The sequence below is a fragment of the Peromyscus leucopus genome, chromosome 9 (assembly GCF_004664715.2).
Source record: "Peromyscus leucopus breed LL Stock chromosome 9, UCI_PerLeu_2.1, whole genome shotgun sequence".
NCBI classification, from domain to species: Eukaryota; Metazoa; Chordata; class Mammalia; order Rodentia; family Cricetidae; genus Peromyscus; species Peromyscus leucopus.
In genome coordinates this window covers 56,056,223-56,071,683 of record NC_051070.1, presented here as the reverse complement: position 1 = coordinate 56,071,683, position 15,461 = coordinate 56,056,223, and the positions used below count along the sequence as shown (strand labels likewise).

The following is a 15,461-nucleotide window of genomic DNA, read 5'->3' as shown; positions in this document are numbered from 1 at the left end:
ACAACAAGAAGTCAGCTCGTCTACTTGGTATTTCCTAAGGCAAAAATGAAATTAAGCACTGGAAGAAGACTCCAGAGTGAAGCTCTACAACCGTGGTTCTCATTTACAGCAAATTCATTAACAGATGAATTAAGTACAGACACAAAACACAGAGCCCTCTAGCATCTCTAGACCGTGAACCCTTAACAATAACATATGTTTAACGCATGGGCGCACAGAACCACACCTCTCTGAGGCTCCATGGAAAAGAACACTTGTTAAAAATAGTTCATAAAAATACCAAGGAGACAATTGAACCCATTTCATTTCATTGCACCCAAGAATATGACACAAAATATTGGTTTAAAGAGGTAGATGAAAAAGAAAAAGAAAACCAGATTCTCCATTCTTTGTCACTTTTATTCAGTAGTAGGTTTTTTTTCCTTATTTTCAGTGCCAGACATGGCAAGGAGTGATTACAGCCAACTGTTATTAAAACATTTGTTCGCAACATATACCCCCATTACCACTGACCCCAAACTGACTCATTTTGTGTGCTTTCGTTCTTCCATTTTTTAATATGCCACCACCGAGACCAGGTGGAAAGGGCAAGGGTAAGAGATGGAGGGGAAGAGTCCAGGAGGTCAGAGAGGAGGAATGCTACAAGCCACAGTAAGAATGAGCTGTATTTAATTTAAAAAAGAGAGGAGGGGTGTACCCACAAATGATACAGTAATGAGGATACACAAATCCCATAGCATGACTGAAGGCGTTCACTGTGTTTGACGTCATCACAATGGAAGGCATAAAAAGTGGAGTACATCAATGCTGACACAGTCCAGTCCAGTCCATCAGGCAAGATGGTGCAAGAAGTCATTAAATTAAAAGTGCCCTGCCCTTCCCTAATGGCTAGCAGACATGGAGAACAGCCCGGGATGCATCCACACAGCTTTCTCCATGTGGCTATCAAATGTGTTGTCGAATGGCACACTGTCAAACACTGGAAAGGGGTGCCACAATGGACCGCTCTCTTATAGGTATGAATGCTAGATTCAACTATCTCACTAAGCAGGAAGTGGCTCCTCTGCTAGGATTGCCAGCCTAATTCACTTTGTCTTGAAATATGTACAGATTGTTTGTAGTCGCTACAGCAATGATGTTCTCCTTGGGGTGCCAGGCTGTATGAAGGATTTTCTTGTTGAAGTCTAGGCTGTCAACACTTATTTCATCTTTCTTTCGCTTGCCGCTTGCACAGACTTTACGTGGCTTCAAAACCGTGCGGGGCTTATTGTTTTCCCGTGATGCTTCTAGAGTTATATCCCGCTTTGTGTTCCTGTCGAACATTCTGAAGAAATTATTGTAGGATCCAGTCATGACAACACTGTAAAGGTAGAACACCCAATCAAACTGTTAACCAGAGACTGTTTACTGTAACAAGTCAGTGACCAACCTGGCCTAGCACTCTGCAGGAAGTAACTTTTTTAAGCTTATGTGAATTAAGACATAGAGGCTATTGATACCGAACCAAACACTCGAATCCCGCCCCCCCCCCAAAAAAAAACCCCAAATTTACAAAACTGAACAAAGCTGATAGCACCCAAGTACATTTCTCTTCTTGGTATGAATTACCTTCATTTGAGTAATTTTTGCAACTGTAGGCCATGTAACCAACCAAACTAGGGAGCTTCTAGAAGTAGCAACCTATGGAGTTCATTCTAACCTCCTCTAAAATGGGGAGGAAAAAAAAAAGGTTGTTGCTATGTTTCATGATGTAAATTATGACTTATTTTACTTGCCCAGATAATCTTTTTTTTTTTTTTTTTGGAGATTAAGTCTCATTATACAGCCCAGATTGGCCTCAGAATCATAACCCCCCTGTGTCAATATTCCTAGTACAGGGATTATAGGCATGTATTTACCAGCCCTAGTTCAGATAATGTTTTATGACATTATCTTACAATATGACAATTATGACATTAGCTTACAATAGACCTTACTCAAGGAAATAACACAGTATCTTCATTAACAAAAAAAAATTATTGTACCTGTAACACAAAACAATTTTTTTTTTTGATTCTCATGCAGCCCATGAAGGTCTCAAAAGTCACTATGTAGTATAGGATGACCTTTTGTCCTAAATGCTGTGGTTTCGAGTTGTGTGCCAGGAGACCTATTTTCCAAACACACCTTAACTAGTCACTTGCTCAACTTTCACTAAATATCTTCGAAAGCCAATTTTGACATCTGAAACCTTTCTACTTGAGTCACAGAGTCTCTATAATGGCTGTGCATAAGATAAACTAGGGACTGGTCAGCTAATATATGGTGTGTCACAAAGGATTCGGAGCATTCAGAATGTCAGTCCCTCAAAGAACAACTGACTAAATATCAATCCAATTCAGGGCGGTGCATATCTGACAACAAAACTCTGTTTCTTTAAAAAACGATGTCATAAATTAAGCTGGTGGTGCCCCCCCATCCAGCTTTGTAAAGTTTGTATAGAACCTATATGCAATGAGGAAATGCAATGCTCACACTGAGAAACCATCTATAAAACAACTTATTTTGTAACAGAAAATTCTCAGGTTATGAAAGACAAGAAAGAACTGAAGAACTCTTTTAGAATAAACAAATCATGACACCATGTCACTTTAGGACATGAGCAGGGTTCTTCCTGCCATGAAGGGACTGAGACCACCTGGTGGCTCACTGAGTTCTGGACAGCACAGACCAAAGCCGGCTTTGAAGCCGGAGCTGGGCAGATGGGGTCTCTGTCCTTTAGGAAGTGGTGTGGGGGCTGAGAGGGTTTAGTGGTTAACAACACTTTCTGTTTTTACAAAGACCCAGGTTTCTGTTCCCAGCAACCCACGGTGGCTCATGACCATCTGTTACTCCAGTTCCAGAAGATCCACTCCTCTTTTTTTGGCCTCTACAGGCACCAGGCACAAACATGCTACACATATATGCAGGCAAACATTTATACACATAAAATTAAGATAAACAATCAAAAGTTTGAAAAATAATTTTTCAACATATAATTTAAAAGGAATTATTCCAGAAATCTTTCTCGTGATTGTGTGTGAGAGAGAGACAAGTGGAGGTCAGAAGACAACCTTCAGGGCTTGGTTCTTCCTTCTACTGTGGGTTCGAGGAATCCAACTCAGGTTGTTGGGCTTGGAAGCCTTTTTGCTGTGTCCCTCACCCTGCCTGCCCTCAGAAAGTATTCTGAATTTGAAAATCACTTCCTTGATGATGGAAGGGAACTGAGACCTGCTAACCACACAGCTCCCAGCCATGGGGAACTGGCTGTACAGATGCCACACCTATACACCATTATGTTCTCTTCACATCTGTCCTCCCTGCCTCACATTTAGTAATGACATCATAGGCGCTTACCACTATAGCTATCTGAGTAGGTAATCAGCCCCTTATTGGGCCTCATGTGAAACTCAGGTAATTATAACTTAAAAGCCAGATTAAAAGACAAGCATCCCAAGTTCCAGGGCTCTCTGTAATGGCTAACACCAAGCAATCTGAATCATATCAAGCTTTTTAAATTCGACTACTACCTAAAGTACCTGTAACTGCTTTAGATATAGCCTGAAGTAACTTCAAAACTATGCTTTGCTTTAATCAGAATACAGTAAGCAGTAAGTGTTTACAATAACATACAAATGATTGCTTCTGCGAAGTGATTGGTTTATTTTATTTGACGTGCATGTGAAGATGCCCTGGAATGTGAGTTACAGACAGTTGTGAGCTGCCATGTGGGTGCTGGGAATTGAGCCCAGGTCCTCTGGAAGAGCAGCCAGTGCTCTGACCTGCAGCCTGCATGAGTGGAGTGCTAACAGGCACTCCAGTACAGCACTGCGTCAGTCCCCGCTCCGGAAACAGTTCTCCAAACAGCAGAGACAGTCAGACAAACCCGCCACGTGAACTAACTGCTGGCACATCAGGTGTGACTGGTGTCTTCAATGTTTCTGGAAACCTGGTCTGTGCGACTCAGGCTGTCATCAGACTCCTGAGCTCAAACACTCCTCCTGCTGCAGCTGCCCAAGGAGGTGAACTGCAAACATACTGTATTTGGCTAGCCATGTTATTAATGTGACTCATAAAAAGAGGGGGCAAGATTTTAAAATGGTAATTTAAATACCTATAACTTATTGTTATAGATCTCTTAGGCTTTGCTTTTACTTCCAAAGTCAGTGCTTTGGTTTTGTCACTACAGCTCTGTGATGACTAGGTTTATTTCACAAGTACCTGGAAGAAAAATGAATGACGCCTAACTTTGGTCAAGAAAAAAAAAAAAAAAATCAGTCATATTTTTACCTAGTGTGACAAGAGGGATGAAATAGCAAGTTTCTTTCCTTACCTGTCAGACCCATTCCAACAACATTCAAATTTGTCAAATATGCAGTCATTTTCATACAGCGAACAAAGTTTACTTCTGAGGTATTCATGTACCTGAGGAGAAAACACATACTCAGTTTATTTCAGCTTATTTTCTTCTCAAATCAGGAAAATAACCAAAAATCCATTTAAAGAGTGTATATCCAGAATCACACACCCTCTAATCTTACTTCTCCTAGTCCTTTAGGTACAACTGAGGAAAACCACCTTTCTGGGCATTTCGATGTACCGTGACAAGCCTAACTAAAACATCTGATTATTCAAATAAGAATGCACACCCCTCCATAGATTCATATAGCTCAATGTTTGGTCCACAGTTGGTGGTCAATTTAGGAAAGATTGGGTAGTGTGCATTTTGGAAGAGGTGGTCACTAGGGTGGGCTTTGAGGTTTAAAAAGCCCAAGGCAGCCCCGTCTACCTCTGCCTCCTGCCTGTGAATCATATGTAAGCTCTCGGCTACTCTTCCACCACTATGTCTGCCTGCCTGCCGCCCACATTCCCCACCATGATGAAACTCTTAAGAAAGCCTCCCTTTAAATGCTCCCCACCTTTCCTCCCAGAGACAGGGTTTCTCTGTGTAGCACTGGCTGCCCTCAAACTCAGAGATCCATCTGCCTCTGCCTCCCAAGTTAAAGGCCTGTACCACCACCACCCATCTTACATGTTTTCTTTTATAAATTGCCCTGCTCATGGTATCTCTTCACATAAATAAAACAGGAACTGAGACATGTAAGCCAGAAGGTAATTGAAGATGGCAGATAACAGACTAACAAAAGAATGTTGCAACAGAATTTAAATTTCACTTCACACTCAGTCCATTACTGCTGATAAGAATGTTGCAGCCGGGCGGTGGTAGCGCATGCCTTTAATCCCAGCACTCAGGAAGCAGAAGCAGGTGGATCTCTTGTGAATTCGAGGCCAGCCTGGTCTACAGAGCCAAGTTCCAGGACAGGCTCCAAAACTACACAGAGAAAACCTGTCTCAAAAAAACAAACAAAAAAAGAATGTTGCTTCCTTTCCTTTAAGTACCATTTTCTGAGCACAAATTTAACTTTGGTCTATTATTTTAAATTAAATATACAGTATGGCAAGGCTTTGGCTTAGTGACAAACTGATTTCTCTCAGCTGTCTGTCCCCATCTCCTCACTCATTTACCCACATCATTTGAAAATTCAATAATGGGCTATGAAATGGCTTGGTGGGTAAATATACTTGCCACCAAGCCTGAGTTTCATTCCCAAGATAAGCACATTAGAGAGAACTGAATCCTGAAAGTTATTCTCCCAAATGTGTGCTACGCATGCACATACCACACTCACATACAAAGTATAATAAAATATTTGAGTGTTGCTTCCTATTATTTATTCAATATATAAAAAAAGCCAACAAAGAAGTATCTCTTCTTGAGTTGTAATTCTACATTTACTAATATTTCAAAAAAAGGGGGGTAATTTTGGAAATTAAGTTGGATAAACTAGAAAATAAGTAAATCTACTCTTTAAAAGAAGCATGGGACATTTCCACACAGACAGTGCTTATAGGCATTTCCCAGTTCCTATGGGATGTGTTTCTGTATGTTGTGAATAAATAAAACGCTGATTGGCCAGTAGCCAGCAGGAAATATAGGATAAGCGGGACAAACAGAGAGGAGAGGCTGGGAAGTGGAAGGCTGAGGCAGGGAGACACTGCCATCTGCCACTATGAAAAGCTAGATAGAAGGTACTGGTTAGCCACAAGCCATGCGGCAACTTATAGACTAATAGATATGGGTTAATTTAAGATATAAGAACTAGATAACAAGAAGCCTGCTGCAGCCATACAGTTTGTACATAATATAAGCATCTGTATGTTTATTTTATAATTGGGCTATGGGACTGCCGGGGCTTGGCAGGACCCAGAGAGAAAAACTCTAGCTACACCCAGTGTTTGCTGAGATTGGAGAAAAAAGAAGTGTCAGTCGTCAGCCATTTCCTTTTTGTTGATAAGAACCTAAAAAAGTGACAGCCACCAGTACACACCTTCTACTTGTCTGTTTACTTATGCTGCCCAGGTTGGTCTCAAACTTGGGGACTCTATAACAATCCCCCTGCCTCATGTTCCAGGGTTTTGGGACTTATGTGTGCATTAGCAAGCTCAATGTAAATGTTCACTTTACTTGATGTAAGTACCAATAGATTCCAGCCATGTCTATGACATTAGGTAAAAATTTCTAACACTCAGAAATTGCAACTGATACAGAATTAGGACAGGATTGGTGGAAAGAAAAGCAGACATCAGAAATAGCCTCCCAGTCTCACAGAGGACAGCAAGATGCTCTGCCATAATGTGGCATCTTCCTCAATAGATAATCCAATTCTACAGGCAGAACAGCAAGTCAAGTAACATGTAAGGCAGGCACCAAATCCAGCATTTACAATGGTGCAGGACCTCTCCCCAAACAAGAGCAGACTATGAAGCTAGGGTCTCAGTGTTATGCATAGGGAAGACAGCTAGAAGATGTAGCTCTCCTGGATATTGCCAACACTTTGAAAACAAAACACTATTATTTCACTCTTTGATTTTGTTTCAATATAACATTTATTTTGAAATTTGAAAAGTTAGAATTCACAGAGATCACTGCCTCCTGAGGGATGGGATTAAAGGTGTGCACTGCCACCACCCAGCTGAAAAGTTAGATTCTTGAGGGCTGTGTGTTTGTCCTAATTTTGTAAGTACCGTGCATTTCCTAAGTCTGCTCCACAACACTGCTTTCCACACCCGGGTCCACAGGCTCTGCTGGGCTGGCTTGTGCTGCACTGCGAACCTCAGTCTCACTTGGGTCAAGGATAGTAGCTATCTGACATGGAGAGAATACTGAACTTACATTCTGCACTGAAGAGGTAACTCCTAAAGCCATCAGCTGAGAACTCGGGCCATTTTAAACTAGAAACGATTAGCCAAAAGGTAGATGAGTCATACAATTGCCGGGTCAAATTTAAGCCCTGGTTCACTCTATTCCACGCTGTCTATCTGCTGAGAGTGTTGCCCACACTTCTCACTTCCATGTACAAAGCAGCATACCAAGTAGCCAATATTAAACCCCATGAGTTAACAAAATTAAGTTTACCTGCAATCCTGAACAGACAACATACACTTTATAGACAACAGTAAATACATTCATGGCTCTCTGAGAGAAATGGATCATTCCCAACACCCTGGAGGAAGCACCTCTATACACTGTCCACAAGTATACACCCTTCAAAAGAAACACACTGCAAATACCTGGTATGTCTCCACAGGCCTGTTTTCCATATTCAAGTCCCAAATTTTGACTGACAAATAGTCTCTAGTCATCATATAGCGACCACTATGGCTGAATTTTACATCAGAAATAGAGGAGATGATTTCAGAAAAAAATGACCTGTTGCTGGGATCTTCGGGCTCTTCAAACACTGAAAACAAAGAAGAAAAGTTTAATATTTCCTAAAATAACCATTTAAGTGAGGGGGGAAAAAAATCACAGACTGGGGCTGGGGAGATGGATCAGCAGTTTAGAGCAATGACTGCTCTTCCAGAGGACCTGGGTTCAATTCCCAGTGCCTACATGGCAGCTCACAGCTGTCTGTAATCCCAGTTCCAGGGGATCTGACACCTTCACACCAATGCACATAAAATAAAGTTTAAAAAATCCTTATTTAAAAAAAAATCAGACTGATCCAGAAAAAATAAAACATTTTGCCAGCCTTGGAAACACGTTTCTTCACAAAATCTTTTCAGAAAAATGATGACTACGAAGTACAGAGCCCTGATAATATAGGGTCTGATTTGCACAGGATTCACATGGGACTTTTTACATTAGTGCACAATCTGCCTCTCTTATTGGTACTCTGGAAACTCCTCCGTCTCACCCATCCAAATCTCCATCCGCCCCGCCCCACCCCCATATAAGGATTTTGTTAACTGGAATGTATCTGAATTTTTTAATGTAACCAAAGGCAAGAAAATAATTTTACAACTTCATCCTTTTATTTTAGATGTATGATGTATATATATGCTCACGTATGTAAGTGTACTATGTGTGTGCAGTGTCTAAGGAGGCCAGAAAAAGGTGTCAAACTCCCTGGAACTAGAGCCACACACATTCATAGTTTTGAGCTGCCATGTTCTTAAACTGATGAGCCTTCTCTCCAGCCTCACTCACTTTAATGCCAGTGTTTCCCCAATATTTTATAAGGATAAGAGAATCTTTTGTGGGGGGGACAGGGGCTTTTAGTAAGTTCAAAAGGTTAAGAAAGGAAGGATAAGAAAGGAAGAGAAGACTCAACCACACCTCCATCCCCACCAGACACTCCCACCCCAAGTGCTTCCTGTGGAGTAAGCAAAGACTCAGATGGTGTTGGGCAGTTACCCACAGGCACACAGGCCAGGTTGAGTCTGAGTAGAGCACTTTAAAGACAGGGCAGAAACAGACTTACATTTAGAATGCCTGTCACAGAGCGCAGATGCCCTCATGTCACATAACCGAATAGTTCCTTTACTGCTGCTGTACACGAATGTGTTACAGCTGTTGGGATGGAATTCTGCTGCTGTAATCACCTCTGTGAGCTCTTCCATATTGGCAGGCTTGATATCCACAATATCTAGACAGCATTTCATTAAGGAATCTCCACTCAGAAAAGGGCAAATAACTATTTCTTCTTAATGACACTCTACCCCCTTTTATGAGCAAACCCCAGAAATGTTAAACGGTGTCTGTTTCTTCTTCTTTTTTTATTGAGAGTCTTACCATATATATAGCCTATGCTGGCCTGGAACTCTTGTTCATCCAGCCTCAACCCACTCAATGCTAGGATTGTTAAGACAGCACTAGTACACACATGCAGTAATAAATCTTTAAACCAGTTTCATGTTCCAACGTTAATGAGAATATTTTTGTAATTACTATCTTAAATATATTAAAAATACAGGAAAACACTTGATTTCAATTTTCTTAGGCACAAAAGAAATTCCCTAGAACTCCATAGATTCTATTTTGGGATTAGCTCATATGATACTTATTTTTATTTTCTCATTATGCTAACTTTTTCTCAGTTTTAATTACTTAGTGGGGAGGTGCCACAAAGACAGAAAGTCATTACAAAGCAAAGGACTCAGATACATGGAAAGAGAAGATAAATCTAATATGGACACAATATTTCTTTACCAAACACCAAATTAAACAAATCAAATGGATACTAAAACTCCTGTCTGTAATTTCCAGATGCCAGAGATTAATCCGCAAATCATCCGCTGATAAGTAGGTTTCGTAATCACTATTGATAGAAATTGAGTTGATGTGGTAGGTATGAGCATTGGCAAATATTCTCCGTGGACTGGCCTCCACCATTAGATCCATGGGCCTAAACACTGGCACCTGTCAACAAAAATGAAAATGCAGATTCACAAGACCATTACTCTACTTCTGAGAATACAAAACATAGGAGAATTAAGAATGAGGTGTTTTTTTGTTTATTTGTTTGTTTGTTTGTTTTAAAGCCACTGATGTTGGTTCTGTTTAAGCACCAAAATGGGAGAAAGAAAAATAATCTGAACAACTACCTTCTTCTTCAGGAAGAAACAATACTAGCTTACAAATCATAGTTCTGGTATAAAACTAGTACATGTTTATGGTTTGAATTAACAAGGCTAAAAAGAAACCCAGTTTCTTATTCTTAGCATCTTTAGCATAAACTGTAAGATTCTGTCCATTTCCACTTTCTGAGCTCCAAAGAAGCTTACACTGTAACGACTAAGACTCCAACTCTGAAAGTCAAAACAGAGATAGAATAGTACGAAACAGTCTATGTGCCGCCCAGCTCTGTCCCCAGCAGCAGTTGAGACTTCTCCATAGATGTTTTCTGTTTCAATGAGAAAGAGACAGTATCCCATAAAGAACTGTCCACCCGTGGGGCTGGAAACAGAGCCCCAATGGCATCTGCTTGGTAGCCAGGCTACACAAATACTGACAAAAATCCAATCCAATGCAGTTTTCTTTCTTTGAAGCCGGGGTCTTTCTAGCCCTGACTGTCCTGGAACACACACTATGAAGAGCAGACTGGCCTCAAATTCAGAGACCTACCTTCCTTTGCCCTGCTGTGCTAGAACTGAGTCGTTTTTATTAAGTGCTTACCCGTAAGGTAGTGACTGTAGTAGGATCTCTATACCTTCCATCTTCCTCTTTCAAGTTATAACCTTCTGGTCTTTTGTCTCTTTCACTGATTTTCCATAATTTTATTGTTTTATCTGGGGAAAGAATGAAGAAAGTCTTAAAAAATGGCAGGAAAAAATAATTGATAGAAAAGCTATTTTAAAATCCTTTTATGCCATATAATATTTCACATAAAGAATCTTCACTCCCCCACCCTCTCTTTTGACAAGGTTTCAGTGGGTAGCCTTGACTATCCTAGAACTTGCTATACAGACCAGGCCAGCTTCAAACTCACAAAGATCTTCCTATCTTTTGTCTTCCAAATGCTGGGATTAAAGGCATAGGCAATCATAGCAGGCTTTTTGTTTTGTTTGTACACAGGGTTTCACTCTGTAAACCAGGCTTCCCTTTTGCTGGGATTAAGAGTCCCCCCCACCCCCCACCCCGGTTAACAACAACAAAAAGAATTCATGTGCCTTTTCATCATCAAGTCTAACTACGGTTTCCAACTTTCAAAAGTAAATGTATATGTATAAACACATGTCTATGTGCACAAGCATGTGTGTGCATACTTGCCCAGCATTCAATGTTAAAGGTAGAAAATACGCAATGGATTCAGCACTTCCTATTACTGAGTTCAACTGGCAAGGCCCAGCTCCTTGGATCCCATCCCAATATATCTTATGGAAGACCAGAATCCTTGATAGCATAGGATGATTTCTTTGAATTTGCCCATTCTCCTCTTGGATCAGTGATTCCCTAAATACAAAACAGGGACCCGAAAAACGGTGATTAAAAGTAAATGCTGACTGGGCGATGGTGGCACATGCCTGTAATCCGAGCATTTAGGAGGCAGAGGAAGGCCTATCTTTGTGAGTTCAAGGCCAATCTGGTCTACAAATCAAAGTTCCAGGACAGCCAGAGCTGCTACACAGAGAAACTCTGCCTTGTGTTTGTGTGTGTGTGTAAATCCTTAACGCCTTCAAGACAATAATCCCTATAAGGGATTATACAATAGCCCACTTAAATATATATATATATAAAACCTTGGAATAAATTTAGACTTACAGAAAGATTCAAAGATAGGTATATTCTCATATACATTTTACCCAGTCTCTCTAATGTCAACATCTTAAGCAACAATGACATACTTGTCAAAACCATGTATAATACTAGCGAAACTAAGGTATCCCTGAGATTTGAGTAAGTTTCCTACTAACGCCCCTTTTCTGTCCCAGGATCCAAATACCACAGCATTTAGCCATCAAGCCTCTTCAGTCTTTGAATCTGTCTCTCAGACTTTGATCATTTGTTTTTATCTAGACAGCTGTGAGCAGTGGTTTCTGAATGTTACTCTTTGGAGTTTGGAAGAACACAATGGTGAAGTGATCTCTAAGCTTATTATACAAGAGTACAGACTCTGTCAGCATAACTTATGGTTGGCGGCTGATGCTGCCAGGCTTCTCCACTGCACAGTTGTACACATGCTCACATGATTCTTTGAAAATAAAATCAAAATCTACCCATGTGTTATTTGTAATTATTTACTATGGATTCATATATGATTATACTTAGTTATAGTTCTAAAATGGTATTTTTTTTCCAAAAGCAAGACATCTCTAATGTTCTTACACACGCAAAATTGAATATCCTAGTTTTAAATAGCTCGGAAGCCATTTTACAAGTGGAACAAAACAACTGCTCCAGGGAGACATCAGTGACAGTGTGGCCATTTCTACTGCCTGCTTACGACACTTGATACAAGATGAAATGGAAACATAAAAACTGCTAGCTTTACTGGTGACTTATGATCCACTTCTAAGCTCTAGTGTAGATCTTGTTTGTAATTCTCTCTTGTAGCTGAGTTATGTGCTTCCTGTGCACTACTTAGTTTATAAACAGATGATTAAGAAATACATGCTCAGATACGAGCCATATGACTATTTTTTTTTTTTTTGCCTTCAGAAGATGTAAACATCTGCTTAGAAATCTCCTTCCGAGGTTAATGAGGATGATAGGTGCCTCACCACCTCAGCTGTCTTCAGCCTACTGAAATTCATCAACTATATAAAAAGTCCAGATAGGAAACCACAACATACTTAACCAAAGTTTCAGATGGGATGAATTAGTTAATGGTGTTTTTTACATTTACAAGAGAAAACAAGAAAAAGCCCTCTAAAGCAAACAAACCATCCTGAAAAACTTGGATATTCTTTTTAGGCATATTTTCTTCTTAACTGTGAAGCTTGTGGCTCAAGAATTAAAACAAATTTTGTTTCAGTGATAAAATACATAATACTTAAGTACTAGGACAGCTACATGATCTCAGTGTAGTGCTTTGGGGAGCAGTCAGACAGGAAATACATCATCACATGAAAATTCATTTTACCTATTGTTTCTGCTCCATAGCAGGTATTATGTGAGAATGACCAACTCCACAGAACCACACAATGGAGCGTGATTTTATACCTCGCTGGAAATGACCATTCATTTCTCAAGCTCTCTTCTTTCTGAAATGTCTACTCTGCTATTTCCCTAAACTGCCAACAAATAACTCAAGTGTTCCACCAATCCAAAGGTCTCTGTAATTCTCCTGCTACAAGCAGAGGGTCAGAATAAGGAAAACCATGTGGCAAAGTTTGTTTTATGGAAATACAGCTTTATGTGTGTTTTAAAACTTCTTGCCAAAAGCTGTGAGAACAACCTATTTACTAGGGGCTCAGTGTCCTGGGTGTAGAAGAATTACCAGGACTCAGGTTTTTTGTCTTTAAATTTGCATTTAATTTTATGTGTATGGATTTTGTCTACATGCATATTATGTGAACCATGTATATTTCTGGTACCCACAGACTCCAGAAGAGGGTGTTGGATCCCCTGGGACTGGAGTAAGATATGGTATGAGTGCTAGAAACCAAACTTGGAGGCTCTTAACCAGTAAATCATCTTTCCGACCCAAGGATTTTGTTTGTTTTTAAAGAACACTCAAGAATATAGACTTGATGCAGTTATCCCAAGTAATATCTTTTTATTGGTATAAAGACCAATGTTGGGGGAGGGCTATGATGCTGTATCTCACAGTTAAAGAACCATACTATAGATGCTGACATTTCCCAAATGTTTTCTCTCCCTCAAAGTGTTGGGTGTATAGCTTAAGTCCTACTCTTCCTATACCTCCTCTATCCCCACTTCATACTCAGACACAACAGTTTATGCTGACCTTTTTTTTTAACTTTATTTTTATTTTATGTGCATTTTTTTTCTGCATGTCTGTGTGACGGTACCAGATCCCCTGGAACTGGAGTTGCAGATAGTTGTGAGCTGCCATGTGGGTGCTGGGAGTTGAACCCAGGTCCTCTGGAAGAGCAGTCAGTGCTTTTAACCACAGAGCCATCTCTCCAGCCCATAAAATGCTGACCTTTTTTTAATACTGTCATATTGAACCCTATTTTCAAATACATACACATAACTTTCTGAGGTATCACTTAGTCCTATCTTATTTAGAAATCAGCAATAACAACAAAAAAATTGCAATCTGTTCTATCAGGCCTATAGTGGTTTGAATAATCATGGCCCTTATAGGCTCATTTATTTGAATGCTTAGTCACCAGGGAATGGTAGTGTTTGAAAGGATTAGGAGGTGAGGCCTCATTGGAAGAGGTGTGTCACTGGGGGTAGGCTATGAGGTTTCAAAATCCCATGCTCATTCTCAGTTTCTCTTCCACCCCACCCCCACCCCAACTCCCAGCTTGCAGATCGGTATGTAGTTCTCAAATACTTTTCTGGCACCATACCATACCTGCCGTCATGGTTCCCACCATAATAGGGTAACCCTCTGAAACTGTAAGCAAAGCCCAATTAAATGCTTTCTTTTGTAAAAGTTGCCTTGGTCTTGGCATCATAGCAGAACTAAGACAAGGCCCTTAAATAATATGTAGAAGTAGTCAATATTTTCAAATGTAGGCACCCAGTATTGAGAGATATTATCTACTGTCTACAGATAAAGACTACAGACTTGTAGACCCCTGGCCTAGTCATGGGAATTCCTAGTAGCCTCACCTCGCAAACAGCCCTAAGTGCTCAGTGCCTAAATTAAGGCTCATCACAGTTGGGCAGTGACTTACACCTATAAAACCCATCTCAAAGCCAAACAAAGGCAACACTTATTTGGTGACTTTTGCTAGAAGAGCACGACAAGGCAGTCTACAGAAGCTGCATCTGGACATACATAAGTGAATGATAACTAATTATTTGCAATGAGGAAGGGAAGGGAGACTTGAGCACCCATTGACCCTCATTACACTACTGTCTCTACTTAAACTCTTGAAGACCTGTACTCTCCCTTTAGAAAAAGTAAAAATATGAACTGCCATGAGGTCTTATGGCCCAAGCTTGCAATCCCAGCCTGCCTGGGTAATCTAAGGCTAGTTTGGGCTAAAATGTAAGACTGTCTCATTATCTCCCTTGCCTCACATTTACAAAGTACTATTTGTATGAAAAAAAGAGGAAGATGGGGAGTTAAAAAAAATATATAATTGGGAGAAAAATAGGGCCCTGAGAAGGCAAATTCATGAAATCAGGAGTGGCAATATTTTATGGACTGCATATAGACCCCAAAATTCAATACAACAGACTACAGGGTATAGAGTGGATGAGGAGGGCTCTAGTTATCTGCAACTGTGTTTGTCACCCTAAGAAGTCATGAGTCTACACTCTGCAAACAGAAAGGTGTAAGTGCTAAGATCTGCTTCTATTAATAGTTAGATGAGAAAACATGAGATTTCTGCTACCATGTATCAGCCTCAAAAAAGTTTTCATCTAAACTTTTCTAGACCATGCCACCCAGATCTCTAAGTACCACGCTCATCTCTTTAATCTCAAAGTCCCAGTGACTTGGGGGGGGTGGGGA

The 15,461-nt window shown here is 40.3% G+C and overlaps 1 protein-coding gene across 2 annotated transcripts in view; it reads right to left on the bottom strand.

The window, feature by feature from the left end:
• Positions 1 to 378: 378 nt before the first annotated feature.
• The window catches only part of Ppp2r2a (protein phosphatase 2 regulatory subunit Balpha), a 64,787-nt gene continuing 49,704 nt past the window's right edge, over positions 379 to 15,461 (bottom strand). For both annotated transcript variants that reach the window (XM_028890033.2, XM_028890032.2), the window contains 6 exons: positions 10,538 to 10,650; positions 9,604 to 9,781; positions 8,844 to 9,008; positions 7,651 to 7,820; positions 4,352 to 4,443; positions 379 to 1,360 (listed from right to left, as the gene is read on the bottom strand). In XM_028890033.2, coding sequence (XP_028745866.1) covers positions 1,081 to 1,360; positions 4,352 to 4,443; positions 7,651 to 7,820; positions 8,844 to 9,008; positions 9,604 to 9,763 — 867 coding nt within the window. In that variant the 5' untranslated portion in view covers positions 9,764 to 9,781; positions 10,538 to 10,650 and the 3' untranslated portion in view covers positions 379 to 1,080. The remainder of the gene's footprint in view (positions 1,361 to 4,351; positions 4,444 to 7,650; positions 7,821 to 8,843; positions 9,009 to 9,603; positions 9,782 to 10,537; positions 10,651 to 15,461) is intronic.